At 48.8% G+C, this 27,454-nt stretch overlaps 2 protein-coding genes across 3 annotated transcripts in view; both read right to left on the bottom strand.

The window, feature by feature from the left end:
* Positions 1–235: 235 nt before the first annotated feature.
* On the bottom strand, positions 236–8,293 carry sdhaf3 (succinate dehydrogenase complex assembly factor 3). 2 transcript variants are annotated; one of them, XM_064349036.1, is made up of 3 exons: positions 8,069–8,293; positions 7,447–7,637; positions 236–691 (listed from the first exon to the last, which is right to left on the bottom strand). In XM_064349036.1, exons 2-3 carry the CDS (start codon positions 7,621–7,623, stop codon positions 491–493), a joined length of 378 nt encoding a protein of 125 aa, XP_064205106.1. In that variant the 5' UTR covers positions 7,624–7,637; positions 8,069–8,293; the 3' UTR covers positions 236–490. The 2 variants fall into 2 exon arrangements, with proteins under 2 accessions (XP_064205106.1, XP_064205105.1); XM_064349035.1 differs by having other exon boundaries at positions 7,872–8,284.
* A 1,192-nt stretch (positions 8,294–9,485) lies between these two features.
* col28a1a (collagen, type XXVIII, alpha 1a) overlaps positions 9,486–27,454 on the bottom strand; it is a 25,140-nt gene continuing 7,171 nt past the window's right edge. Inside the window, exons 4-35 of the mRNA XM_064345642.1 lie at positions 27,314–27,445; positions 26,789–26,809; positions 26,221–26,280; positions 24,612–24,665; positions 23,818–23,862; positions 23,586–23,612; positions 23,075–23,119; positions 22,939–22,983; positions 21,744–21,797; positions 20,795–20,885; positions 19,871–20,085; positions 19,663–19,731; positions 18,838–18,906; positions 18,673–18,741; positions 18,514–18,582; positions 17,100–17,168; positions 15,910–15,981; positions 15,604–15,672; positions 15,147–15,218; positions 14,848–14,916; positions 14,478–14,546; positions 14,310–14,378; positions 14,013–14,081; positions 13,476–13,544; positions 13,081–13,149; positions 12,877–12,945; positions 12,476–12,556; positions 11,971–12,006; positions 11,812–11,848; positions 11,133–11,687; positions 10,206–10,526; positions 9,486–9,713 (exon numbers count right to left, since the gene is read on the bottom strand). Of these exons, the coding sequence (XP_064201712.1) occupies positions 9,541–9,713; positions 10,206–10,526; positions 11,133–11,687; positions 11,812–11,848; positions 11,971–12,006; positions 12,476–12,556; positions 12,877–12,945; positions 13,081–13,149; positions 13,476–13,544; positions 14,013–14,081; positions 14,310–14,378; positions 14,478–14,546; positions 14,848–14,916; positions 15,147–15,218; positions 15,604–15,672; positions 15,910–15,981; positions 17,100–17,168; positions 18,514–18,582; positions 18,673–18,741; positions 18,838–18,906; positions 19,663–19,731; positions 19,871–20,085; positions 20,795–20,885; positions 21,744–21,797; positions 22,939–22,983; positions 23,075–23,119; positions 23,586–23,612; positions 23,818–23,862; positions 24,612–24,665; positions 26,221–26,280; positions 26,789–26,809; positions 27,314–27,445 (3,033 nt within the window). The 3' untranslated portion in view covers positions 9,486–9,540. The remainder of the gene's footprint in view (positions 9,714–10,205; positions 10,527–11,132; positions 11,688–11,811; positions 11,849–11,970; positions 12,007–12,475; positions 12,557–12,876; positions 12,946–13,080; positions 13,150–13,475; positions 13,545–14,012; positions 14,082–14,309; positions 14,379–14,477; positions 14,547–14,847; positions 14,917–15,146; positions 15,219–15,603; positions 15,673–15,909; positions 15,982–17,099; positions 17,169–18,513; positions 18,583–18,672; positions 18,742–18,837; positions 18,907–19,662; positions 19,732–19,870; positions 20,086–20,794; positions 20,886–21,743; positions 21,798–22,938; positions 22,984–23,074; positions 23,120–23,585; positions 23,613–23,817; positions 23,863–24,611; positions 24,666–26,220; positions 26,281–26,788; positions 26,810–27,313; positions 27,446–27,454) is intronic.

Raw genomic sequence — 27,454 nt, 5'->3', positions numbered from 1 at the left:
CAGGGGGAAAGACAAAAAAGTTTACTACCGGAATAATTATTTTTGACCTTTTCTTGGCTTTGAACAGACTGATGCTGCCTGTGACATCTGCAAGAGTGAGTAGTGGGGAAGTGGGAGGGGCAGGCAGGGGGGTAAGGACACAAGGGGGGGGGGGGGGGGTGTTGTTTCGGCTGAGGAGGGGAATGAGGGGAGGAGGGAGAGGAACATGAAGAAAGAAAGACATTTGCACAATGACTCGACCGGGTATCTGAAACTTTATTATAATTACGCACTTATTATAATCACAGTCAGTTTACCAGTTTAACGTTCACCGTGGAAACCGTGGGTTGGTGGGGGGAGGCTCCGCCCATGTCCATCTCTGACCCCGCCCCCCACTCCCGTATGTGGAAGTGTGCGATGGGCTGGGAGGCTCCGCCCATGACTCCGCCCCCCCCACTAACTCCAGTATGTGAAGCCGTGGTTGAGGCTCCGCCCATGACTCCGCCCCCCCTCACTTCTGCTGGCCGTCCTCTTGTATGTGGAACTGTGGGTTGGGCTTGGTGGACTCCAGCATCAGCTGGTACAGCTGCCCGAAATGCTCGTCCTGGAACTGCTTCAGCTTCTCCTCGGACAGCTCCGCCCCGAACGCCCCCCCCGCCCTCCCGCCGGACGCCGAGTCCAGCACCTGCGTCTGCAGCGTGTCCCTGTAGCTCTACACGGGGGAGGGGGGGAGAGGAACGCACGGTTATAACACTGGGGGGAATCATATGGACCGATACAACCCAACACAAATCCAAAAATGTCAATCTCTGCTGGAGAGGGGAGGGATTCCGTGGTGCATTTGGATTCTAGTTCAGACCCGTGAGAAAAACGGAAACGACGCACTGCTGTCTGTGAGCGGGTTGGCGGGTTGGCGTCGCCGTCCTTTCGGGTTACATTAAAATTAAAGTTTCAGATTCAAACTCGAACGCAACTGAAATTTTAACTTCCTACTTCCCTACTTTGTCTGTCTCTTGAGGAAGGAGTGAAATGAAGGCCTTACAAAATGGCCTTCTTGACCCCCCCAACCTCCAGCCCCCCCCCCCCCCTCCACTACCCACCCCCTCCAATAGATCAGAGTTAACCCAGAGCCAGGACTCAAACAGAACTTTCCTGACCATCTTTTGTGAAATTAAAATTTGAGGTGAGGGGGTGCGGATCAAAGCAGGGGGGCGGGGGGGTGTAAGGACACGCTCTGGCGGCAGGTGTGGGCAGTAATGGGTTTCCTGCCTCACACCTGACCCGACTGCTGGATTTTTGGGCTTATCGCGGCTCGCAAACTTTCAGAGAGCGACCCGACTCTGCAGCTGAGGAGGAGGGAAAAACAGCGATTCAGCGCAGAAGGACTACCCAAACAAACAAATAAATGCATTAATGAAATAATAACAGCGTTAACAGCAGTGCTAATGAGCTCCAGAATTCACTAACACAAATTTACTGGATATTCAGAGCTACATTGCCACACGTCCTGTCGTTATAATATCCCAAAACAGGGTCCCCGGTCTTAGCCCCTATAAATATATGCATTCGGTGAATGTATGAACAATGTTTTTATGTATAAACTAAATGTGTTTGGAGCGCTCTGTTAGCGCCAGGAGGCTAGCCCACTGAGCCGGAGGACACGCGGATGGAGATAAGGGTAGTTTGTCTTCATCTGATTCTACGTCTGAGAAACAGGGAAAATCTGACTTAAACGCCACTTAAGTATTACATCGCTAGAGTGCTGCGATAAACCCACTGGGGTGACACCCCGTCAATCACCCAGCCAGTGGATGCCGCGGGGGCAGCCTGCAGCTGCTGACGTGAAATCCTTCTTTTCCCCTCCCCTGTGTCTGACAGAGGAGACCGAAATATCTTCTGGTGCGGCAGAACGTGCTTGGGCAATGACATGAATGTCTCTAAAGCACAACCTGAAAGACTGGTGATTCTCTAAAGATGGGCGATTCTCCAAATATGGGTGATTCTCCAAAGAAAGATGGGTTATTCACCAAAGTCAGGCGATTCACACCAAAGATGGGAAATTCACCATCGACAGGCGATTTACACCAAAGATGGTAAATTGACCATAGACAGGCGATTCACACCAAAGATGGGAAATTCACCATAGACAGGCGATTTACACCAAAGATGGGTGATTCTCCAAAGACGGGTGATTCTCCAAAAATGGGCAATTCTCCAAAGATGGGCCATTCTCCAAAGATGGGCCATTCTCCAAACACGGGCAATTCTCCAAAGAAGGGTTATTCACCAAAGTCAGGAGATCCTTCAAAGATGGTAAATTCACTAAAGACAGGCGATTTACACCAAAGATGGGCGATTCTCCAAAGATGGGCGATTCTCCAAAGATGGGCGATTCTCCAAAGATGGGTGATTCTCCAAAGATGGGCGATTCTCCAAAGACGGGTGAATCACAGGCCCTGCCATCTTTGGCTCATGGCCCATACCTGACTAATCCTTGGGCGAGGATGGGCGTGGCTTTATAAGAAATTGCATTGACATTGTAGAGGCTGACGTGACGGCCAAAGTTCTCATTCACAAAAAAAAAAACCTACAACACAGAAAAAACACGGCGAGACATTAAGAATGAAATAAATAAACTAAATAAATTTCCTTGAACGGAACGTCTGGCCAATTCAATTAGGGCCCTCACAGCGTCCAGTCGAAATGAAAGATGACCACTTCCTGCTCTGTGTAATCCAATCACATTTGGCAGGCGCCCAAATGCACTCGCGCACGGTGGAATGAGACTGTGGGGGAATCTGTCACGAGTCGGGTATCAAGGGGGGGGGGGGGGGGGGAGCGGAAAAAAAAGGAAAGAAAAGCTCAATTCTGTGTCCTTCCAAAATATCCCAGTGACCTGTAACTGGGGACTGCCCCAAAACTTCAATCAGTACCCAGAATGCCACGCTCGCTGCCTGGTTACTGGAGTGGGGGGGGGGGGCCCAGGACTGGTGTGTGCTGCCTCAGGTGATAATACTCTTCAGCTTCTCTACCAGAACTATTCACATTCCCACCCTGGTGCTACCCCCCCTCTTACCCCAACTGCCCCCACCCCCCCAAGGGAATGCGCTCTGCTTGGATTCTGCAGGAGCCAGCGAGGGCTAAAGGGATTAGCCCCAACACTCATCTATAATCACATTTAGGAGGTGTGTGTGTGTGTGTGTGTGTGTGTGTGAGTGTGAGTGTGTGTGTGTGTCTGTGTGTGTGTCTGTGTGTGTGTGTGTGTGTGTGTGTGTGTGTGTGTGTGTGTGTGTGTGTGTGTGTGTGTGTGTGTGTGTGTGTGTGTGGGGTGTGTGTGTGTGTGTGTGTGTGTCGTGTGTGTGTGTGTGTTGTGTGTGTGTGTGTGTGTGTGTGTGTGTTTGGTGTGTGTGTGTGTGTGTGTGTGTATGTTGTGTGTGTGTGTGTGTGTGTGTATGTGTGTGGTGGTGGTGTGGGTGTGTGTGTAGTGGGGAGGGGGTGTGGGGTGTGTGGTGTGTGGTGTGTGTGTGTATGGGAGGGGGTGGGGGTGTGGTGTATGGTGTATGGGGGGGGTGTGTGTGTGTATGTGTATGGGAGGGGGGTGTGGGGGTGTGTGTGTATGGGAGGGGGGGGGTGTGTTGTGTATGGGAGGGGGTGTGGGGTGTGTGCGTGCGAGGAGGTGGGGTGCATGCGTGTGAATTTGTAAATTACTGGTGGGAGAGACTGAAAGATGGAGCTCAAAGAGGTGAGACTGAAAGATGGAGCTCAAAGAGGTGAGACTGAAAGATGGAGCTCAAAGAGGTGAGACTGAAGTGCAGAATATACAGCCTCACTGTTATAAAGCCTCACCGTTCTTTAACAGCCTCCAACAGACCGATAACTACAGACTGATAACTACAGACTGGTGACTACAGACTGCTGACTACAGACTGATAACTGGACTGATAACTACAGACTGGTGACTACAGACTGATAACTACAGACTGATAAGTGGACTGATAACTACAGACTGGTGGGTACAGACTGATAACTACGGATTAGTGAGTACAGATTGCTGACTACAGACTGATAACTGGATGATAACTACAGACTGGTGACTACAGAGTGATCACTGGACTGACAACTATAGACTGATAACTGGACTGATAACTACAGGTTGATAACTACATGAAACTTGTACACAACTTCTATACTCGACAGTACACAAGGGAGCTGATTTGGACACGGCCGTGGTGTCCTGTGTTTTGTAGTTGTTCCAATGACCATGATATGCACTTCTGCACGTCGCTTTGGATAAAGGCGTCTGCTGGATAAATGTAATGTGATGTCCTTGAAGACGTTTTTTGGGAGCCTGCCAGTGAGGTGCCCACAGTCCTTCAGTGCTCGTTATCCCGCTTACATCCGTCACAAAAGCCCGCGTTTATCTGTGTCTGTTAGGAATATCTTCAGGTTGACGGGCGGGAAAAAATGCGAGTCTATTTTCAGTAGGGAACGTTCCCTGTGAAATCCCCCCCTCAACACACACCCCCACCCATCAGAGCCCACGTCAGGAAAGAGACACAAAGGAAGGGCAGCTGAATTAGCCTGCGATTAGCCTCCCCTTAATTAGAGTAATTAACAGCAGGTGCGATCTCTTTTAATTCATAATTACAGGGCGAGCGGTTCCTCGCGGCGAGCAGAACCAGATAGGCGTGTCTCAAACGGCAGTCAGCCGGGTGACGGAGCGCAAGCAGGACCGCGAAAAGCGGAACCTCGCGGATGGTCCGTCCGCTGCCGCGGTTTTTAGAACAGAGTTGGAGCAGGTATGCGCTCTGAAGTCCGGCTCGCGGCGTTTCAGAATGCTAACGTGAGACCGTGCGCACGGAACAACTTCATTCAAGGGCATATAACGGTTTTTTTTTTTACTGAGGAAAAGTGACTAACTATTAAAAACTATTAAAAACAATTTAACAAATGCAGCCCGCTATTTAAATCAAAATACCCGAAAGACTTATTACCCCCACCCCCTCCTCCCTTTTTATACAATGTATATTTTAAAAAATAAATAAAAGAAATTAAAACAGGGATGTAGTCACTGTAGCCAGGAAAACGCCATCTGTAGCCTACTGCCGCGTGCCGATTCATCTTCGTCGCTGCGCAACTGTGACCGGTACAAACCTTGCTTCACTCCCTTCATAATTTCAAAAAACAATCGTAAACTTTTTTTTAAAAAGACAAACAAAACCCTGAGATGAGTGTTCGGGGATAGTGGCTTTGATGAAACGACAAATCTGTTTGCGGAGCAGACGAGACTTATACAGATTTAATGAGTTCGGATGTTCGGGGAAACTATTGAAGACTACGTCCCGTCTCTAAAGACACACTACCGAGACTGATTGAAGCAATATCCACCGAGCCTTCCTGCCAACAGAAACCATCTGTATTTCACTGCTACCGTGTCCTACCATGGGAGTATCCATTATTGTCGAGAAACAAAAAGCACACTCACAAAAATAAGTGATTTCAGCTACACAGAATGTTTAATGCGCAACAACATAATTCCCTCCCTGAGCTGTTTTAATAACAAACAAAAAAAATCCGAACATAACAATGACGGTTATGAATCCACAATTGGCACTTGGTCAGAAGTAGTTCTGCGAACAATCAAATGTTATTATGATTTCTTCTTTTGTTTTTTTTTTTTTGGATTCCATGCACTGATTCAACAGGTTCAATTGTGAAAATTAAAACGGTTGGGACTTAAATTGTTGAAATATACACCGCATGTAACCACACAGACGCTCGTGCACGTGTGAAACCTGCGAATGTGCTGCCACCTTGTGGCCACAAATGACAATTTCATCTCAACTGTGATATTTGTAACGGCTATTTATTTACCTTGTTAAAATGCCACAGTTCATATATTATTGACGCGGAGGACTGGGGTAAAGAGGATTAAGGAAAGCTGTGACATATAAACAGAGCTGTTGGAAATATCAAACAGCCGGTAAACAGCTCAGTGTGACGAGCTGAACGGCTACTGTGTGTGAAAACAACTCTTCCGTCAGCCCAAACAGTAGCGTTATTAGCGCCTAACAGCTAAAAGCTTGGGTCGCAGCACGCTAATTCTAACCCGCTCACACAGGCAGACACGTGGGTCACGGGTGTTAATTAAGGGGGACGACCGACGGGGTCTTCCCAGGTTAAATATTTAGCGGAGGGGGAAGTGCCTCAGAGGGTAACAAGTGGCGGTGCGAAGCAGTGAGCCGTGGTGTTCACCTGGAATAACCTACACCTGACCTGCTGAAAATATGACTACACCAGGCCTATTTAGTGAAACAACTCCACTGTACGGAACTGGCCAGTTTTGTCGAATAGCTCCACTGTGCCTATTCTTCCCTTCCGTGGAGATCTGAGTCTGAGGTTGTACTGATTTTTCTCTGATGTTTGCCAAAGTGCTCGTGAATTCAGGTGTCTAACAACTTGAGCCCAGATGCAGAACATCTTGAGTTATCAGCCTGTAGTTATCAGCCTGTAGTTATCAGCCTGCAGTTATCAGCCTGCAGTTATCAGCCTGCAGTTATCAGCCTGTGGTTATCAGCCTGTGGTTATCAGCCTGTGGTTATCAGTCTGTAGTTATCAGCCTGTAGTTATCAGCCTGTGGTTATCGGTCTGTAATTATCAGCCTGTAGTTATCAGCCTGGAGTTATCAGCCTGGAGTTATCAGCCTGGAGTTATCAGTCTGTAGTCATCAGTTTCTAACAACTTGCTGGCATTAAAACAGCAGCTATAGGGCAACTGAGCATTCTAAAGCACCAGTGCAAGCATCTTCAATGGCCTGTACAGCAATGTTTCCAGAGTCTGCCCAGATGAGCAGATTCATTTTATACCACCAATTCACAAAGATGAAAGTTTTGAGCTCCTCTTCCAGTGGTCTCATGCTGCAGGGAAATAGTCTAAAAATGAAATAATATTAAACATAATTTTCTGAAGAATAACAGGGTAGGAAACATGTACATCCTCTGAAGGCATAAAGTTGCTGTACAAGCTTGTTTTAGACCCAAGGGTGCAATTTATGGGGGGATAGGGGGGTATACCCAAACTAAAGTCATGTCTTTATTAGGTAATGTACCCCTGAATGCCCCTGTATCTGGCAGAGGGTTTGCAGAAACTTCTCTAAACAGCTTCATCTTCCATCACATACAAGAACTGAACAGGCCAACCGGAAACATACATCAGAACTGAAATACTACTTTAATAAAAACAGAAAGTGAACTATCCCTTTAATAACAATAGGTAGAGAATGAGTGGGAGCACATGTACTGCAGGGTAATTATGAAATGGATGTGATTTATTTAAAAATCACCTATAACAGAGGCACACAGAATGTTTGCTCGTGCATCTACCACGGGTAATTTGCACTGTAGCGCTAGTCCAAAGACAACTTTCCCCTTGGGACAACGATGAGGTGAATCTTAAAACTTGTCTTACCTCCCATTCGGTCATAAAGGACTTGACTTCCGCCGGGTTTGCCGATTTGTGTCTTCTGAATTCGTCTTTGACATACTGGTCACCCAGGGCCCGTAGGTCTATCGGCAAAAACCGGTGCAGCTGGAGAATCCGTTTGTACAATGCCCGCACCTTTGAAACGTGGGCGGGATTTGCCATGCGTCGCCCCTCGTCTTTGGAAAACACACAGATTTAATTAACAAACAGGCCAACTGTTTTAATGATCTAGCAGCCAGCAAGCAAATGTGTAATCGCTACCTTATGTCAAAATACTGCAATTTTGTAAGTTGCGAAAATTCATATGAAGTGCTGGCAAGCGAGCAAATTGCACGTATGTAATGACAGATTATACACGCTTTATCTTAATCCCACATCAAAAATACTATTAGCTAGGTACGGTATCTTACCTTGAGTGAAATAGCGATAGCCCGGTGAGTGGGTTTTAGTCCCAAAACTCGCTAGGTCAAGCAAAGTTAGTTCGGCAAGGCCTCGGGTATTCAGAATTTTGAGCCAAAATCGGACGTATCTGCTATTAAATCAAATTAAGGCGCGAAGTCTGTGAACACATAGAACTAGCCTTAGAGATATACAGAAGGATAGTTACCTAAGGTGACATTTTTTGTGTTCCTAAAGACCTGACATGTTCTGCTGAAATTCTTCAATCGTAACAAGACATCGGACAATATCTTGTTTGTTGGAAATTCTAATGTGCCATTATTCCAGCAAATGTTCCGTTACCGGAACTTTTTTAATCTAAAGTCTTACTTCACTAACCGGAACTTACTAGCTGCTCTACAAAGGTAGGCCGTATACGCAGTCTTTCTACAGGACATTATTTTGATAAGACTTCTGCTTTCGTCATTACGCAAACAGCACCACAGATATTTTTTTGTCTGCATGATTCCGCCACGACTCCATATCATACTGCCCTCACGCGTTCGGAGGCATAATTTACCGCAAGTTGTGCTGGTTGACAAAGGCTAGCCCGTTTGGAGAGCAGTTTAATTGTTTCGAATTCTTGCGGGAATTGTGATTATACAGCACAAATATTTGAACGGGTGTTCAGTGTCTTTAAGATTCATGTAGTTTTCCGGACTGGGGCGCCAATGTTGTTGTTGTTGCCTTGGAAACATTTATGAAGACTTTTGGTGTTCAAAGAAACACGGTGGAGGTATGGACACAGGTACAGATTTAACCCGTGTTCCCATTGCATTCATCAGTCCAGTTTCTGGGACATGCCATGTATGTTCGTATGCCTGTATTTTGTTTTCTGTGACTTTGACATGTTATGTTAGCTTGAGAAGTGGGACGGTCAACCCAGCTGGGTTTTCCTTTTGAAAAACTGCGTTTTTATTGGAATGACAAATTTGGGAATATTAGCGTATGGACTGACTGTAGTGAAGTGAAGTTTGGTTATAAGTTCAGCATTGCAGTGCATCATCGCACACGCACACACTCACAGACAGACAGACAGACAGACAGTCACACACACTGATACACAAGCACACAAACACACTGTATTTGTGTCTTTTATTGAAAATGGCATTTTGAACATTTTTATAAAATTATAAAGGCTATATTTATACAATTTGCTTCCCGTTACAGACGGTCTGCTTTTAGTGTAACTTTGAGGTGATATTGACAGTGAATTATCACATATCAGTCCAGCTTAACGTTAAACAAAGGGTTTCCAGTCTTAATGCGTCGACACCTTTTGGAATAATCAAGCCTTACATACAACACTCCTTTGCATTCATTTGTACAGCTTACATAACAGTGGTCAGTACAGTGTATTGTAAACATGAATGACAGACAAACAGAGTCCAGAGGGCCTGTGGGTCACATTCGGCTCCTTGCGTGTGTGTGTGTGCGTGTGCGTGTGTGTGTGTGTCTGTGCGTGTGTGTGTGAGTGTGTGTGTGTGTGCGTGTGTGTGTGCGTGCGTGCATGCACGCTGTGTGTGTCTGCTGTGTGTATGTGGCGCGTCGTGTGTGTATGCGGTGTGTGTGTGATGGCGGAGTGTGTGTGTGTATGTGCGTGTGTATGCGCACGCGCGCGTGTGTGTGTGTGTGTGCGGGTCATTTCCGAACGCAGGCTTCTATGCAGTTGGACTCGGTCTCGAAGCGGTTCCTGTTCCCCTTGCAGCCGCCGAACCAGAACTGGGCACAGGAGTTAGCCAGAGAGTCATAGTACCACTTCACCGCATAGTTCCGACACGGGCCTGGGTCCAAATCCTGCTCACAGCCCTCGCCTTAGAGAGAGAGAGAGGGAGGGGGAGGAGGGGGAGAGAGAGAGGAGGGAGAGAGAGAGGAGGGAGAGAGAGGGGGAGGAGGGGGAGAGAGAGAGAGAGACAGAGAGACAGAGAGACAGAGAGAGAAAAATACGTTTGCAAGAAAAAAGATAAAATCCCCCAGAATTCTGGAGTCTACAACCTCAGGGTGGCTGGATCTCTCTTCCCAGCCAGCCGTGTTATCTGTCTGTACTGTCGCCACCTAGTGGTGACATGAATTCTCCAAGGTGCTCAGGACAGCAGAATACCTGGCCATAGATGAGCATTTCATTGCGTTAATTTAGTAAATTTACTAATTTCATTAATTTTACACAGACAGGCTTCCTGACAGCAGATTCCCCTGTATAAACAAGGACACGGGATCTTATACCCTCGGAGAAAGGGATGTTTCTGAGCCAGCAGGCAGATAGGTCAAAGGTGAAAGGTGAAAGGTGAAAGGGCGAGGTCGGTTACCGGGTTTGACGCGGGTTGGGGGCGCTTGGGTGGCGTCTGGAACGTATTGCCAGTTGGTGGCGGTCTGGGGGTCCAGGACGGACACGGCGGAGGGGACCGGCGGCCCCAGGACGTCCCGAGACGGCGAGGACCTTTCCGTCAGGGTGTTCGGGGAGTCCTCGCCGGACGTCGCCGTTCTGGTGAAGGTGGGCGTGTCCCCCCGGCCCGGGAGGAGGGGCAGGCCGCGCCCGAGGCCGGAGGACCGGAAGGAGCTGGCGATGGCGTTCAGGATGGTGTCATGGACGTACTCGCAAATCTGACTCAAGAGCTTCCCTTCCAACGCTGGCAGATAAAATTCAGCCTTCATCATCATCATCATCATCATCATCATAATCATCATATCCACCACCATCATCATCATCATATCCACCATCCTCAACATCATCATCACCATCATTATCATCATCATCACCACCATCCTCAACATCACCATCATCATAATCATCATCTCCACCACCATCATCATCATCATAACCACCATCCTCAACATCACCATCATCATCACCATGACCACCACCATCCTCAACATCACCATCATCCTCAACATCACCATCACCACCAGCATCATCACCATCATTATCTCCACTCTCATCATCTCCACCACCATTAGTATCATCACCATCATCATTATCACAGTCATCCTCATCATCACCACCATCATCATCATCACCAGTGAGTAAGTGAATGTGGTTGTGCATGTGAGTGAGTGAGTGATTGGGTGAATGAGTGGTAGAGTGAGTGAGTGAGTGTGCTTTGAGCAAAAGCGGCCAGGCGAATGAGTGATGAAGAGGATGATGACGGTTACACAGTCTATCCTCTGAGAGAGACTGCGGATGTGAGAGGAAGGGCCGGCGGAAGGTTCCGGTGTCCGTGGTTACTCTCACGCACTGGGCAGGGTCCTGAAGTCGTCGATCATGTAGACGTGCTCGTGGTCGGGGTCGGTCGCCACGGCGTTCATCTCGGCCACGAAGTCGGCGTAGTGCGGGTCGCGGCGGCTGACCACGCCCACCACGAACACCTCCACGCCGCCGGCGTGGGCGTCGCGCGCCGCGCCCTCCAGGTCCACCGCGTCGCGCCGGTCTGTCTGCCCGTCGGTGATCACCACCGCCACCTTCCGCACGCCGGGCCGCCCGGCCTGCAGCACCCGCGCCGCCCTCTGGAGGGCGCTGCCCGTGAAGGTGCCCTCGCCCACGTAGGGCATCCCGCGCACCGCCGCCTTCACCGCGTCCGCGTCGAAGGGCTGCTGCAGCCCCACCGTCACCGTGGCGACGTGGCTGTACAGGACCACGCCCACGCGCGTGGCCTCGCGGCTCACGGGCACGCGGTCCACCAGGGCGTTCACAAAGTCCTTGACCAGGTCGAAGTTCTCGGGCCCCACGCTCTCCGAGCTGTCAATCACAAAGACCAGCTCCAAGGGCCTCTCCCGGCACCTGATGCCACACCCTTCCCAAACAGGAAGAGAAGAGGTCCTCACTCAACTCGAAACAACACTGAACTGAGGGTCCAGTAACATTGGACAAAACAGTGAGTGTGATATTTATTTAATAAGTCTGATATTTAATCTTACCGCAAACTTCTCTGATGATTTCGATGACTTCCTCTTTCTGTAGAGCAAGTAAATTCGAGCAGTGTTGAAATTACATACACACACGCATACACACACATGCACACACGCACACACACACACACACACACACACACACATTTTGAAAAATTATACACTAACCGTCAGGCCAGGGTCCCCCTTCTGCCCAGCTTGTCCCTGTAACATGGAGAGGGGCTATTTCAGACGCGATCTCTCTCATATACACGTCCATATTACAAATCATAATCTTCAAATAAACCACCGAACCATCCAATCATGTTATTCATATTCCATATTTACATTAAATAATGTGAATACAGCACATTTAGTATACTGGAAGTTTAGCATATTCATGCTGTGAATATAGCGCATTTAGTGTACTGTTAGTAAATTTAGTATGCTGTGAGTATAGTATATTTAGTATACTGTTAGTACAAATATAATTACTATACTGTAATATAGTATATTTAGTATGCTGTGAGTGCAGTGTATTTAGTATACTGTAGAATAGTATATTTATTATGCTGTGAGTACAGTGTGTTTAGTATACTGTAGTATAATATATTTAGTATACTGGAGTGTAGTACATTTAGTATACTGTAATGTAGCATATTTAGTATACTGTAGTATAGTATATTTACTGTACCACGGCTCCAGCTGATCCTGGATTTCCCATTTCTCCTCCTTCTCCTTTTCTGCCACGTTCCCCATTGGGCCCCCGGTTTCCCTACAGGGGAAATCAATGCTGGCCAATCAGAGCGTCAGAACGTGATGACATCACAAAGCAGGTTTACGCAACAATGAGCAGGTGCCTGCCAATTAGTCGTAGTCTGTGCTAATACGTAGCCTACTTAACAGCTGTAAAACCTGGTGTAAATCAAACGAAGCACCATAGGGAGGATGTGGAAGTAGTGGTACTTGTAGCAGATGGGTAATAGAGGATGCAAGTAGCACAGGTGGGGCTAATATAGCTATGATAAATGATCTGCATTAGGTGAGCACAGGTGTAATTCAGACAGGTGTGCCTTCAGTCTCCTCTGCTGGTACCTTTGATCCAAGACGACCTTCTCCTGGGGCCCCCCGGGGGCCAGCCATGCCCTGGAATCCTAGCGCCCCCTACAGGCCACACAGGGAAGCGCAAGAACATCATGCAGCACTGCTGTGATTCAGGGTTCGCGCATTTCATCCCATTAAAAAATAAACACGTTTAAAAACTGAAGTGTGGGAGCGACGCCCAGCCGTGAGTCGTACCTTCGGGCCCTGAATCCCGTCCCCCGCCAGGCCCTGAGGCCCAGTCATCCCGGGCTGCCCCGCCAGACCCTGGGAAGGAGATAACATGCGTCAGTGTGCTCATCCAGGCCCGCCACTCAAACCAGACTTACAGCCTCCGGGTCTTTTCACCGACGTGTTCAGGGTGAAATGCACAGATTTTTGTCTTTTTCAGTGACACGATTTTGCAAGGGTTTCATTTTTGGGAGGGGTGCTCTGCCTGCTCCAGCGTTCTCTTCAGATAGTCAGACGCTGGCAGGGGGAGCTCCAACACCCCTCTGCTTTCTCCGAAAATTACCAGGGGGTGGGCCGAGCCACGAGGGGAAAGTCGGGTGTTAAAAACGGGGTTAGAACAGAGGCGCGTCGGGGTCCCTCACCGAGGGGCCGATCAGTCCCACTCCAGGGGGGCCGGACGTCCCTGGGACCCCGGGGACCCCTTGATTTCCCTAAACGAGGGGACAGACGAAATCCGCTTCAGTTACGAGGCGTTACTTACGGGTGCAGCTGACCCCCTCTCCCTGGGCTGCCCACGTACACACAAGGATATGCATTTATTTACCCACAATGCCTCACTGTCGCACCTAAAACACTTTTTTATATCACACCGTTACTCCAAAAACATTAAAACACTTTAACCATTGTATCACACCATTACTGCAAAAAAAAACCTTACAAGACTAACTGTTACATCAAACTGTTACCCCAAAAAAACCTTAACCACTACATCTCACTTTCACCATCTCAGAAATAACATATTATAATAATAGAGTCTGTAAGTTTAAGTGGTGTAGAACGACACATTTAATGTTAGCTATTTCTCATTTAATAAATAATAATATAAAATAATTCATACTGAGTATTTACTACATTCATGGTGTGCAGGAATATCCGGAGGATTCAGCCTAAATTCTCACCTTGGGACCGAGTAACCCTTTCCCCTCTAGACCTGTCTCTCCCGCTGGACCTGGCAACCCGGGGAGTCCCTGATAATCAGAGGGAACCAATCAGGAAGAACCAGTCAGAGGGAACCAATCAGGAAGAACCAATCAGGAATAAGTAACCATGGGTAACACCATAACACACACACACACACACACACACACACACACACACACACACACACACACACACACACACACACACACACACACACACACACACACACACACACACACACACACACACACACACACACACACACACACACACACCAGAGGTCCGGTGGAGCCTTTCCCTTTTAATCCTGCTGGTCCCACAGGTCCGGGGAGTCCCTTGTCCCCCTGAAACAGAGGAGCACCAGCTCAAAGGTTCCACCTTGTTCTCCACCCACGTGCCCCACCTTCCCCCTGGAATCCCCCGCCCCCCCCTGGGGAGTTTACCTTGGGTCCGGTCACCCCGATTCCAGCCTCCCCGACAGGGCCAGATGGCCCAATCGGACCAGGGTCCCCCTGCCAATCAGAACACGCCACATCAGAATGACATCACTCCTTCCATGTCTGTGGGAGTGGTCAGCAGGGAAGGTGCATTTGGGATGGGGAATAGGGAGGAGGCTATCTGTCTATCTTTACGCTTGGCTCTCTGGTTCCATGTCTCTCTAACACCCGAACTACAGGAAGCTCTATGCGTGTAACAGGAGATTCCAAAGGCTACATTCTAGCTCATGAATATTTATGAGGAGGCGTGGCCAAGAGCAGAACATCCATTCCCATAGAAGTGCCCTCGGTAGGGAGGGGGCGGAGACAGGCTGACCTTTGTCCCCGCTAAGCTCCTCCCCGTTGGCCCTGGCAAGCCCGTCAGCCCTAAAATTCCCGGCTCTCCCTGGAGAGAGAGGAAACAGACACTCACACAGATGGGAAAGGACCATGTGACCATGACCATGTGATCTGAACCCTGTGATTATGATCATGTGACCAGGACCATGTGACCTGGACCACATGACCAGGAAGCCGTGACATGCAGACGTATATTTCAGATACTAGTGTCTGCCCAACTCCTGAATATCGGGTTTGGGGCCCCGGGTGTGTCTCAGGGGCCAGTTTGGGGCTCACCTTGGCCCCCGCTGGCCCCACAGGGCCCACTGATCCTGGGAGACCTCTATGGCCCCGGTCCCCTCGGTCGCCCTGGAAACAGAAAGTCAAGAGGCTGTCACCTGCCACATCTTAATGTAGTCATTAATTAAGTCATCATCTTAATTTAGTCGTTAAATGAGTCACTAATTAATCAGCATCATCAGGGGTCTTAACAATTTTGCATTAAATAGGTTCAGCATTAATGGCTTGATCACCACAGCAAAACAAACAAAAAATAAACATGCAATGCACTCTATTACTTTAAAAGTTAAAAGGCTTCAATACAGACAATTCAGAAATATTAAAACTGCAGTTAACGGCTCAGACAGCCTTCGTCTATACCTCATATAATCAGTGCAATATCATGTAATTAATGAGAGACACAGACAATTATAAGTGGTCACCTGTAGGTGTTAATATTTTATAACATGGTTACCTTTTCTCCTGGTTCACCTTTACCTGGCTCTCCCTCAGGCCCCCGTGGACCTGGCAACCCTGTTTCACCCTGATTTTACAAACAAACAAAAAAAACGAGAGAAAGAGAAAGAGAGGGAAAGAATGAAAAAATGACAGAATCACTGTAACCAAGTTAAATAGTAATGCTGCTCTTTATTGGTCAATGATGCCAGACCTTTTAGCATGCATGAACGCGATTGGTTAAAAACAATGTCAGTGTGCTAATATGCAGTACGCTGATATGTAAGGTGTGCAGGGATGCTCTTCAGTCTCCATAGCAACAGACCTTTTGGCCCACGGCCCCGTCCTCTCCTGGGATGCCTGGGAACCCAGCCGTCCCGTTCAGTCCGGGCTCCCCCTGGAACCCGACCCCAAATCACACATCATACCCATAAGCCTTAGAGCGCGTGCGACATCACTCCATAACACTTTCAATATGGATGACAATACAATAAGGATCACATCGCAATACGGCAGTGTTAAATACATGACACCACAGCAACACACTTTCAATATTGATGACATCACAATAAGGCAGTTGTAAATACACGATGACATCACAATAAGACATGACATCACAGCAACACAATTTCAATATGGATGACATCACAATAAGGCAGTTGTAAATACACGATGACATCACAATAAGACATGACATAACAGCAACACAATTTCAATATGGATGACATCACAATAAGGTAGTTGTGAATACACGATGACATCACAATATGACATGACATCACAGCAACACAATTTCAACGTGTGTGACCACGGTTTTAACACCCCTTCGGCGCGGGGGGGCATCACACGTCCACACGCCTTCAGTGTCTGTGACATCACGCACCGCACGTGTTCCGCCGCGGCTGTTCAGACCGTATCGACTCATCATGTACCTACAAATCTCCTACAAGCCCTGACAAGCTGCTGATCCGCAATAACTCTGGGCAGGCCCGACCCGGATCTGACCCGCACCCCCTTGTTCTGCTGACAGGGAGCCCTTTTGTAGTTCGCCTTTCTGAATCCTGTTTTACGAGCCCGGCCTTGTCTCCGTGTGCCGCCATCCTGCTTGCGTTTCCCTGGCCAGATGTGGAAAGCAGGCCGCAGGCACACCTGTTCCCCCTCCATCTTGGCTCAACGAACGCAAAGCTCTGAGCGTTTACCCTCGGTCGATTAACCTTAAGCCAACATTGTACCCTCAGAATCCATCTGCTAATTGCAAAGCATTAAGCTGTCATGCTACCTCACATACGCACAGCGGCACTTCACCTTATACTCAGCGTTTACAAAGCGATTCTAACGGTCAGCTGTAACTCAGGTTAAATGGCACTGTCTCTTCTCTCTGCTCTTAGCTCTGTGAGCGCTCTGGAGGGAACCAATCAGATGGGAGCGCTCTGGATAAGACCTTCAGCTAAGTGTCCCCAGGTAAAGCGGGAAGCCGAGCGTTCCGAGCGGAGCGGGAGGGATCTCGGCGCTTACCTTGATTCCCAGCGCTCCCTGCCCCCTCATGCCCGGCATTCCGGGCTCGCCCGGGATTCCGTGATTTCCCTGCGGAGGAAGAGGGAAAACCGGCCGAGATCAAAGAGTCTCTCGCGCGAGGAACTGCTGCCATGGAAACGCCACACCCCGTGGGCGGCCTCAAATCAACAACCATCGCCAACAACAGAAGGAAGGTGTCGGTTTATTACAACAGTGAACTACAGTTACTAAAACTAAAATTTACAGACAGACATAAACTGACAGTTCCATGGAGCCACAAACACAAGGCTTTCCAAATTTTCCAAACCACCTTCTCTGCAAAAGCATATTTGTGACAATGTGTCCCAGTAAAAATTGCGAAAGAAATAAAATTGAATCGAACTGCACTATTTACTTCCTTTAATTACCCAGAGGCTGCTGGGTGCTTCAGATCCCCACCCCCGTAGAACTACATTTCCCAGACTACTCTCTAGTCAGTCCCATTCGCCTGTCTGTCCAGGCGACCGCATTCCCAGATTTAACTGCCTCACCACATCAGACAGACAGAGCACCAAGCGATCAGCTTATTAATCCAGCCGGCCGGTTGCCTGAAGATGCAGCTGTCCACAGGGGGGCGGTAGAGAGAGAGGGGCAGGGGCACACAGATGTCTTTAAAACATCGCAGCGGGGCGAACGCAACAGGGCTGCAGCAGCTCCCACAGGAAGTTACGGTAATCACAGTACTTACGGCCCTTGAAACCGCGACCAAATGCCTCACAGCTGAGAGACGAGACCGTCTGCAGCGGATTACCCATGAGCTACCTGCCGCTCGGCAGCAGGACGGGAGGCCCGGTTTACATTTCCTGGTCGGCCCAGGGGCTTAGAGGATGCGAGTGGCATTAAAATTTAAACAAATCAAACCGCCGTTTTACTTTGGGGACCGTCTCTGCTCCGGTTTCCCCCCCCCATTTTAAAATTCAGGGTATTCTGCGTATGCCCCGCCCCTCCTGAGGGAAGCCCCGCCCACCTGCTCTGATGTCACTGTTACTGATGGGAGACTGAGGCTGTGTCCAAACCAGCCTCCAACCTACTGTGTGCTGCAAATATGTACTCTCTACTGAACATGCTGCCTACTACCTGTTCAGTGCACATTTTTTAGTACGCGATGGGCGTTTTGCAAAAAACTTTTACTTTCTGACCCCCTGGACGATTGGTCGAAAAGAAGATGATGAATGACGATTGACAGCCTTTTCACACAGGGGTCAGTAAGCCTGGCACTTGCCATTGTGAATTTATTTGTGTTAAACTGCACCCCCTGGTGGATGTGAACAGCAACTACTGGTTTGCCAAACATGTACACCTCTAAAGGATTCAGGTGAGTGAGCTTTGAGGACAGAGATGACCCCCCTCCCCTCCCCTCTCACCCCAAACTCACCTTGGGGCCTATTAATCCCACTCCAGGGGCTCCCCTGGAACCGGGGGGACCCACCGGCCCCTGGACACCCTGAAGAGGAGAAGGAGGAGAATAGAGATAAGAATGACAAAAAAAGAGCGATAGAAGAAAGGAAACGAGGAAGATGAGGAGAGGCCTTGCCTTCTCTCCCTGGATCCCTGATCCGGGAAGCCCAATGGCCCCTGGCAAGCCCTTCCCTCCTGCGTTTCCCTGGCGATGGCCAAAGGTCAGAGGTCAAAGGTTCAATGCTGTTGATAGGAGTGTTTAAGTTGCAAACCAGTACGAGCGCGTAAGGCCATGAGTTACCTTGTCACCTTTGACCCCTACTCCAGGCAACCCCCTCTGTCCCACGGGGCCCTCCAGCCCTCGATCTCCCTAAACACACACACACACACACATACACACACACACACACGCACACACACACACACACACACACATCGTTACTACAGCACCAGCAGTCGGGCAGTTGAGCGTAAGCACACGGACATTCCTACTGCGTTTATCAGTAGCCTTCAGATCGCCATGGCGATAACCCTCTCAGAGCCAGCGATGCTGGGAGGCGGATTGCACTCTCTAAATCAGCTCCATCCGGCCTTATGGGAACAGGCCCGGCGTGGGAGCAGCTTTCCGCTCCAGCCCCAGGGCTGAGACTCCCGATCCCACCGGTCAAGGTCCGCCCGGGGACCACGTGGGGAATTAGCGGAATGAGGAGTCGTAGCGCTCAGCTAAAAGGAAAGCGCAGATAAAACCTGCTCCCACGTCGGCTCTGCTCCGATAAGACCGCACGCCCCTGCTGCGAGCGGACCCCAGCACCCACTAAATCACGCCTTTTATGTCCCTCATCCCCTCCCGTACTGGGCCCAGTCAGCCTGGTCCTCTTTGCCTGCCTGCTGTTCAGACGGTCATCTGCGCCGCTCGTGCAGACCAGAGGGAGGCGCTAGAGTACACCGAGGCACGGTGAAACCCTGATGGGCCGAGTTAGCCCCTCCCTTCCTGGATGACGCTACAGCTAAGCGCATTAGCGGGATTCACCACCTCACTGTCCCTGAATGATTTATCTGGTAAAATAAATACAATATATAATACAATAAATTAAAAGTATTTGTTATTATTCAAAGTTTGACTGACCTTAGGACCTGGAAGGCCCTCTCCTGGTATACCCTGAATCCCCTGCATCCCTGGAGTCCCAGGAAGACCCTTAAAACACACACACACACACACACACAAGCACACACATATGATTGATTGGGTGTAAAGAAATACTGCAGATGATCACTTCTGTAGACACTGCTAGCCCCCTCTGCTGGCCCAGAGCGGTATGGCAGCGCAGACTTACGGGCAGTCCCAGCTCTCCCACCCCCACCGGGCCAGACGGGCCGGTTCGGCCCAGGTTCCCCTTGTCACCCTGAAACACAGGAACCCAACCAATCAGAACAGGAGCTTTATGGGACAGGAAACACAGAACCCCAGCCCCCATGGACTGTCTGCACTTTGAGCAATGAATCAGTAAGCAATCAATATGTAATGGGTTCATTAATGCATCAGTTAATGAGAGTATGCCAGTCAGTTAATCAAAGAGTATAGCAGTCAGTTAATCAGAGAGTATGGCAGTCAGTTAATGAATGAGTATGTCAGTCAGTTGTCAGTTAATGAGAGAGTATGTCAGTCAGTTAATGAATGGGTATGTCAGTCAGTTGTCATTTAAAGAGTGAGTATGTCAGTCAGTGAATGAGTGATTGAGTATGTCAGTCAGTGAATGAGTATGTCAGTCCATTAATAAGTGATTTAGCATGTCAGTCACTGAATGAGAAAGTTTCAGTCAGTTTAATGAGTGATTGAGTACATCAGTCAGTGAACGAGTGCTTGAGTACGTCAGTTGTCAGTTAATGAGTGAGTATGTCAGTCAGAGTGAGTATGTTAGTCTGTGAATGAGTGATTGAGCATGTTAGTCAGTTAATTAATCAGTATGTCAGTCAGTTAATGACTGATTGAGTATGTCAGTCAGCGAATGGGTATGTCAGTTAATGAGTATGTCAGTCAGTGACTGAATGATTGAGTATGTCAGTCAGTTTAATGAGTGACTGAGTATGTCTGTTAATGAATGAGTGAGTGAGAGAGTATTTGAGTCAGGGTATGTAAACCAGCGAGTGAGTGACAGTTCACTTTTACTGATCATGCCTCGCTGAACGGTGAATGGTGCTGTGTTTCCTGCTGAAAATGGCAAGGTCCCTGATCGAGAATCGAAACGTGTTGGCCAAACCTCCCAGACCCGCCCCCAACACCCCGCCCCCCCACTCCGGGTCCCGATCCCCGGTTCCCAGGTATCCCGTCCAGGTGGGCCCCCTCTCCCCCTGCGCAGAAACAAAAACAAAACAGCGTCACCAGACCCAGCGCCCAGAAGCAGCCGGGGCCCGCCCGTCCTCTCACATCCACAGTCTGTCTCATTTAGCCCCTCGTCCTGCCCCTTCTCGGACCGACCAATCACGTCTCATCGCACTGTGCCAAATAATAACAAGGTGTAACTGAGGAACATCTGGACGCTCAGCCTGTCAATGAAAGCACAACATGAGCACGTAGCACGCCTGGCTGTTCTTTCCTCAAAGTTTGCAGTTTAGTCAGGGAACGTTGCGGGTGGTCTCTCAATATCTAGAATAAATGTGTACCCCATTAATTTTTTTCAACCCTCCTGTTATCCTCAGGGTCAAAAATGACCCAATCTTGAGTTGAACAGCAGTGAAAACTCCTGGAGTTTTTAAATTTTAAATCCATGAAATTTTAACTCTTCCATGACGTGACCCTGCTATTAGAAGAGGTTCAACATCCTCCTTTTTATATTTTTATAAAAGCGGTACACCATCAGCGTACAAGTCTTTTTATAACCCTGCGGTAATTAAGTCATAATCAATACATCTCCACACAACTATTACAGCAAAAAAATACTAATTTTGTTGTAAAACAAACGGTGCAGACTGAAGAAAGTCTCTCTGGACTGTAAGTCGGAAAACACAGTCATTCGCCGATTTACTCATGCATGACAGGTTGTTTTTTACATAAATAATGTGGATTTCGAGTTTAAAATTCGACGAGGAGGCTTTATCACACGGGGTCCGGGGAGAGTGGGTCATTACTGACCCCGTGGACAGAGGGGGCAATGCAAAAACATGAAGATAAAACGAGGGTTGAACAGGCATGTGCGTGGGCAGCCTTACTTTGGCTCCTTCTCGCCCAGGGGGTCCTTGATCGCCAGCCGGTCCGGTTGGGCCCTGCGGGGCAGGAAGGGGGGAAATTTTAGGGAAAAAGACGGGCGACTGTGAGCCTCTCAGAACTCTGGACTCGGATCCAGACCTGGAACAAATCCACCGTAGCGCCGCGCCACGCTGGGCCCGAGCCCGAGCCCGCGCGTCCTCTTCAGACATCGATGATTTGTGGGTTTTGCACTCTCGATGTTAAACATGTGTCAGTGATTTTACAGTACAGAGTTCGACCCCTGCAATAACCCAGCTATGGTCTTAGCAGTTTCCGTCCAATCAGCGAGCCAATCTGGGCCTTGGAAACAAGGTGTATGGTGTAGCCAATCGGTGACTTCATCTCTTAAGTGGTGAACCACCAATAACCTGCAGGTATGGTGCCCCCCTGGATTCCGTACCAGGGAGCTTTCTAATTGGAGGCCACTGCGTGTGACCATCGTCGCCAATAAAATTTATTGGTGAGAAACTGATTGAGTGCTCTCACAGTACCCCCACCCCCACAGGAATCTCTGACTCCAGAAGCCCGATTCGTAACTCCACATGGAAGCTGCCGTCACCACACCAATTCTGGGGGGTGGCCAAAATTCAAGGAGCAGGGTGTGACTAAGCCCCCCTGCCCCCCTTCCTCCCTCCCTCCCTCCCTCCCCACCACCCCACCACACCACCCCACCCACGCTAATCCTATCAGACAAAAGCGCGACCTCGCATTGGAAAAATACGCCACAAAGCTTGATTCACAGATTCAGCTCTCCCGACCGGGGTCGGGTTTACCCATAATCCCTCGTTCACATTCCATGAGTGCACGTTCCGGAAACTGGGTTAGACGGGGTAATGACTTCCTACCCTACGCCCCCCCCCATGGGGAGGGCGTCTGCAAATACAAGCCGGCTTGAGGTTACCATCTCACCAGGGGCAACAGGGCACTCAATACATCATTCACATCATCATGGCTGTCAATCAAGTCGCTGATCAGTTCAATCAGGCATTTTGGTGCCGTAGCCAAAAATGCTGGCCCGTCCCAGAAACAAAAGAGCTGGGCTCCCCTGCTGTACAGCAGATGATCTTTTTTTTCGGGAGGGGGAACGGGCCATCTCACGCGTTACGTAAACGCGTGTCTCGAAAAAGACGGACGAGCGGAAAGACGTCCTGCGGGTACCTGTTCTCCTCTGGCTCCCTGCGGTCCGGCAGGCCCATCTGGACCCTGCGGGAAATCACCAGAACGGCCAATCAGATCGCAGAAAAAAAGGCAGGAGGGAAGGAGGTCATGTGGAGGAAGCGGAGAGGAGGAGTACCTTAGCTCCCTTCTCCCCTGGGGCTCCCCGCTCCCCTCGTTGCCCCTTGGATCAAAGAAGAAGAATTAGAAGAAGAAGAATTATAACATACGCCTGGAGGATTCGCCCTCGGGTGACAATCCCCCCAATCTCCCGGCCGCGACTTGGCGAGCGATAAAACTGCAAGGAGCGCGCCCGCTGATTAGCGTCAAAGAACACGCCATTTACCGCTAAACGATGCTACTGTTTCCGTCTGAGCGCGTGCGGCCGCGTGCTCGTATCCAAGCGTACGGCTGCGCCTTCCGGAACACAGCAGAACATTCCTCAGAAGCAAATGTTTCTGGAATGGCGAGTCAACTGAAAAATGTACAACGTGTAAAGCAACATAAAAATATACCAAAAGAAAGCCGTGTTTTTTTTTCTGCAACGCATACATGCAGCGAGATTTATTTGTACTGCAGTTTGTCAGATGTATTTCTCTTTGAGAACACGGTGTTCTGGTAAACGGTGGGTCGCGTGAGACCGCTCTCACCTTGTCTCCCCGACCCCCAGGGTGGCCCTGCAGAGAGAGAGGCGTGGCAGCGTCACAGGACAGCCCTTAATTAGCAGCCTTCAGCTGTCAATCACAAGCTCATCAGTAAATCATTGGACGGCTGACGGCACGAGCAGAAAACCAGAAACGGATCAGCCCTCCGGGATCAGGATTCCCAGCTCTGGCGCTAAGGGCCTGATCCGGTCCACTGGGGATCCGGACCTGCTTTTACCTGAATCCCTTCGCTTCCTTGGAGACCGTTGAGCCCGTGTTCCCCCTGGAAGAGCAAAGGATGAAAGGTCTGTGTTAAAAAAACACACACACACGCTGGGCAAATACGCATTTCAAATACTCAGCGATCTCAAACTCCAGTCCTGGAGGGCCGCAGTGTCTGCAGGTTTAACTCCAATCCTGGAGGGGGCGCTGTGTCTGCAGGTTTAACTCCAGTCCTGGAGGGCCGCAGTGTCTGCAGGTTTAACTCCAGTCCTGGAGGGTCGCAGTGTCTGCAGGTTTAACTCCAGTCCTGGAGGGGGCGCTGTGCCTGCAGGTTTGTGTTTGGTTCCTTTCAATCAGCAAAAACGAATTACGACTTGGAAGGTGTGGGGACTCTAGCCAGTGTGACTCAAAACAAGCTGGTGAAACACAAGAAAAACCAGCAGAAACTACGGTCCTCCACAAATCATGTTTGAGATCCCTGCTATAATTCTCGAGATGATGGAAAAATATGAAAGATTCCCAAGGAATTTTCGACAACACGTGTGACTTAACAAAAAAAATAAATATCACAATCATATACTGCATGAGAAGGATTTTTTTCTGAACATCACTGGAGATAGATGCTCTCTTTTTGAGAGGGATTTTTTTTTATGAACATCACTGGAGATAGATGTTCTCTTTTTTAGAACAGCCAGTGACCGGCCATGAATTTTACAGCCCTTGCAGAGTTTTGAAATAAAGTGATCGGACCCAGGCTTGGCGTAATCAATCATCCCGATTATTGATTAGGGGACGGGAAGCCGGGCTCACCATCGCTCCTTTGGATCCGGGCAGCCCTCGTTTCCCTTCATCCCCCTTTTTACCCTGGGCAGAGAGAAAGGAGGAAGAGAAAAAAAAAGAGGAGAAAAAGAAACTCGGTTCGGGTTCGCTGTCGGATCGTGATTAGAAGCCGGATTTACGAGTGACAGCTCAGCTCGAGAGAAGAGCATCACACGCTTTAAAGGCCAGTTAAGGGAGCGCGTTTCGCGCTGAAGGTCGTCTCTGATTGCACGGTCGTTATTCATAAGCACCGGGTTCAGACCGAGAAAACCTCCAAGCATGTTTACAATTACTACCATGAGCGTTCATGTTTTTATTTTCGAAAAAGACACCAAAAAAAATGACCTTGTCCCCACCCCACCCTGTCCTGCTCAACTTCATCTGTATCACTGTGTAAACTCATGTAGCCTGCAGGGTGGGGGGTGGGGGGACAGGGGGGCAAGTTTTAGATTCACCCCCCATTGTTCACTTCCTGATTTTATTTACTTTTTGGGAAAAGACATTCCCTGCTGGATTCAGTAAGAGTGACTTCCTTTAAATACACAGCTGGGAAAATACGGCTGTGTGTGTGTGTGTGTGTGTGTGTGCGTGTGCGTGCGTGTGTGCGTGAGTCTATGAGTGTGCATGCATGTGTGTATGAGTTACACTTGGATTGTGGGAAATCCCCTCGGATGACCTTTGACCTTGGACCCAGGTTCCCCCGTTGACCTCGCGGGTTGCAGGAGATCAGAACTCAAATAAACGGTGTAATCCAGCGAATAGGCGGCTTTGTCCGCCGCCGGGTCGCCCGTAGCAACGCCCCCGCCGGGTGCTCGGCTACAGCTGCGGGGGGGGGCGGAGTTTTCTCACAGGAAGTCCCACTGAAGGGGCGGGGTCAAACGCCACCTGATTCAGTCAGACTGTGTCCGCTCTAAACCTCGCCTGAGGCTGAACACTCCCCCCACTGTGATAACACGCGGCTGGGGTTCAGACACAACATACCGCCATTTTAGTGAACACCTGTCGCTCCAACTGCCTTCCAAACGGAAAAGGCTAACCGGTTTGTTGTCCATTTTATTTCATTTGTTTTTTTAATGAAGATATTTTTCTTGATGTAGCAAAGAACTCTCTCTTTTACACCGATGAGTACTACCTCCCTATTGCACAGATATTACACAGAAGAGTGCATCTCACACAGATTACACAGGTGAGCATATTTCCACTTTACACAGATTTTCAGTGAGCAGTACTCCCTTTACCCCATAGATACCAGTGAGCAGTATTCCGTGCTTCACACAGATTACACAGGTGAGCAGTACTCTTACTTTACACACAGATTACACAGGTGAGCAGTACTCCTGCTTTACACACAGATTACACAGGTGAGCAGTACTCCCGCTTTACACACAGATTACACAGGTGAGCAGTACTCCCACTTTACACACAGATTACACAGGTGAGCAGTACTCCCACTTTACACACAGATTACACAGGTGAGCAGTACTCCTGCTTTACACACAGATTACACAGGTGAGCAGTATTCCCACTTTACACACAGATTACACAGGTAAGCAGTACTCCTACTTTACACACAGATTACACAGGTGAGCAGTGGACTCACCTGGTTCCCCGGAGAACCTCTTGTTCCTTTTTCACAGGAGCAGGTATTGGGCAGTGGGCACTGAAACGGGACAGAGGGTCAGCTGGTTGCCCAGGTCCTAACGGGCACCCAGTGGGCACCAAACAGGCACCTAACGGGCACCCCCAACTCATTTCAACCACAGCAGTGCTGTCTTTCAGCACTGAATATTACACATCTCAAAGAGGAGGGACACTTCAACCCAGAGATCACAAATGATAAAATCCCACATCACAGTTTTACGAATTTCTTTTAAGAACACAAATGAGATCAGAGTTAGGACAAGAAGATCCAACAATTATCAACTGCTTATTTTCTTAATCACATATTTATATACAGTATATGCTTTATCATACATTTATATTTATTGTGGACTGCAATTTATTGTATGAATATTCTTTATTATTATTATTATTATTATTATTATTATTATTATAATAGTAGTATTATTATTATTGGCACTTTCAGATATTTGTTATGTATTTATACTTCATGCTACACAGATCATAACTTCATCAGGCTCATAGCTCATTCTGAAACATATACTCACTCCATCTCTGGCCATGTTGTTCTGAAAGAGAGACGGAAGGGAAAGCGGTGCTTAGAAACAGCCATTTATTAGAGGCGGCTAACGTGGCTCACATTTTTACAAAATGCCCATTCGTACAGCCAAGCTCACGTCAAACTCCACAAGACGCAGGCCACAGAATCCCTGTGCCAAGAGCAGGAGACCTGGGGCTCATTTAGAAATGACAATGGCCAGAGATATTCCACAGACACGCCACACGCTGAACTCCGCGTTCTGTTCCGTTCCGCTGACGCTGAAGCATTCCAATCTGATGCACCTACTGAATATTAATTAAGGGGCGGCGCCGAGCGGAATACTGTGGCAACGAACATTCTTTACTGCAAAATGGCACCAGAAATGTCTCCTCTTGTAAAAAAAAGAGAAATACAATTCACAACTAAGACCCTGAAGGCTCTGAACCAGTGTGAAATGAAAACAGGAGCTGTTGTTCGAGGGCAGCACTGGGTCTAGGAGTCAACGATATACTGGTAACACAGACCCACCCACCTTCTGGGTACAATCTGGCAGATCAACAACAGCTGCTCCAAACCAGAGAGAGAGAGAGAGAGAGAGAGAGAGATCAGCGGTGTGGAGATCAAGAGCAGCCGCGTTAAGGTTCGCTGCTCCCTCCGTTTCTATTATACATTA

This window comes from Anguilla rostrata, chromosome 8 (genome assembly GCF_018555375.3).
Source record: "Anguilla rostrata isolate EN2019 chromosome 8, ASM1855537v3, whole genome shotgun sequence".
Taxonomy (NCBI): domain Eukaryota; kingdom Metazoa; phylum Chordata; class Actinopteri; order Anguilliformes; family Anguillidae; genus Anguilla; species Anguilla rostrata.
Note: the sequence above shows the minus strand (reverse complement) of the source record. Positions and strands in the feature narration are given on the sequence as shown.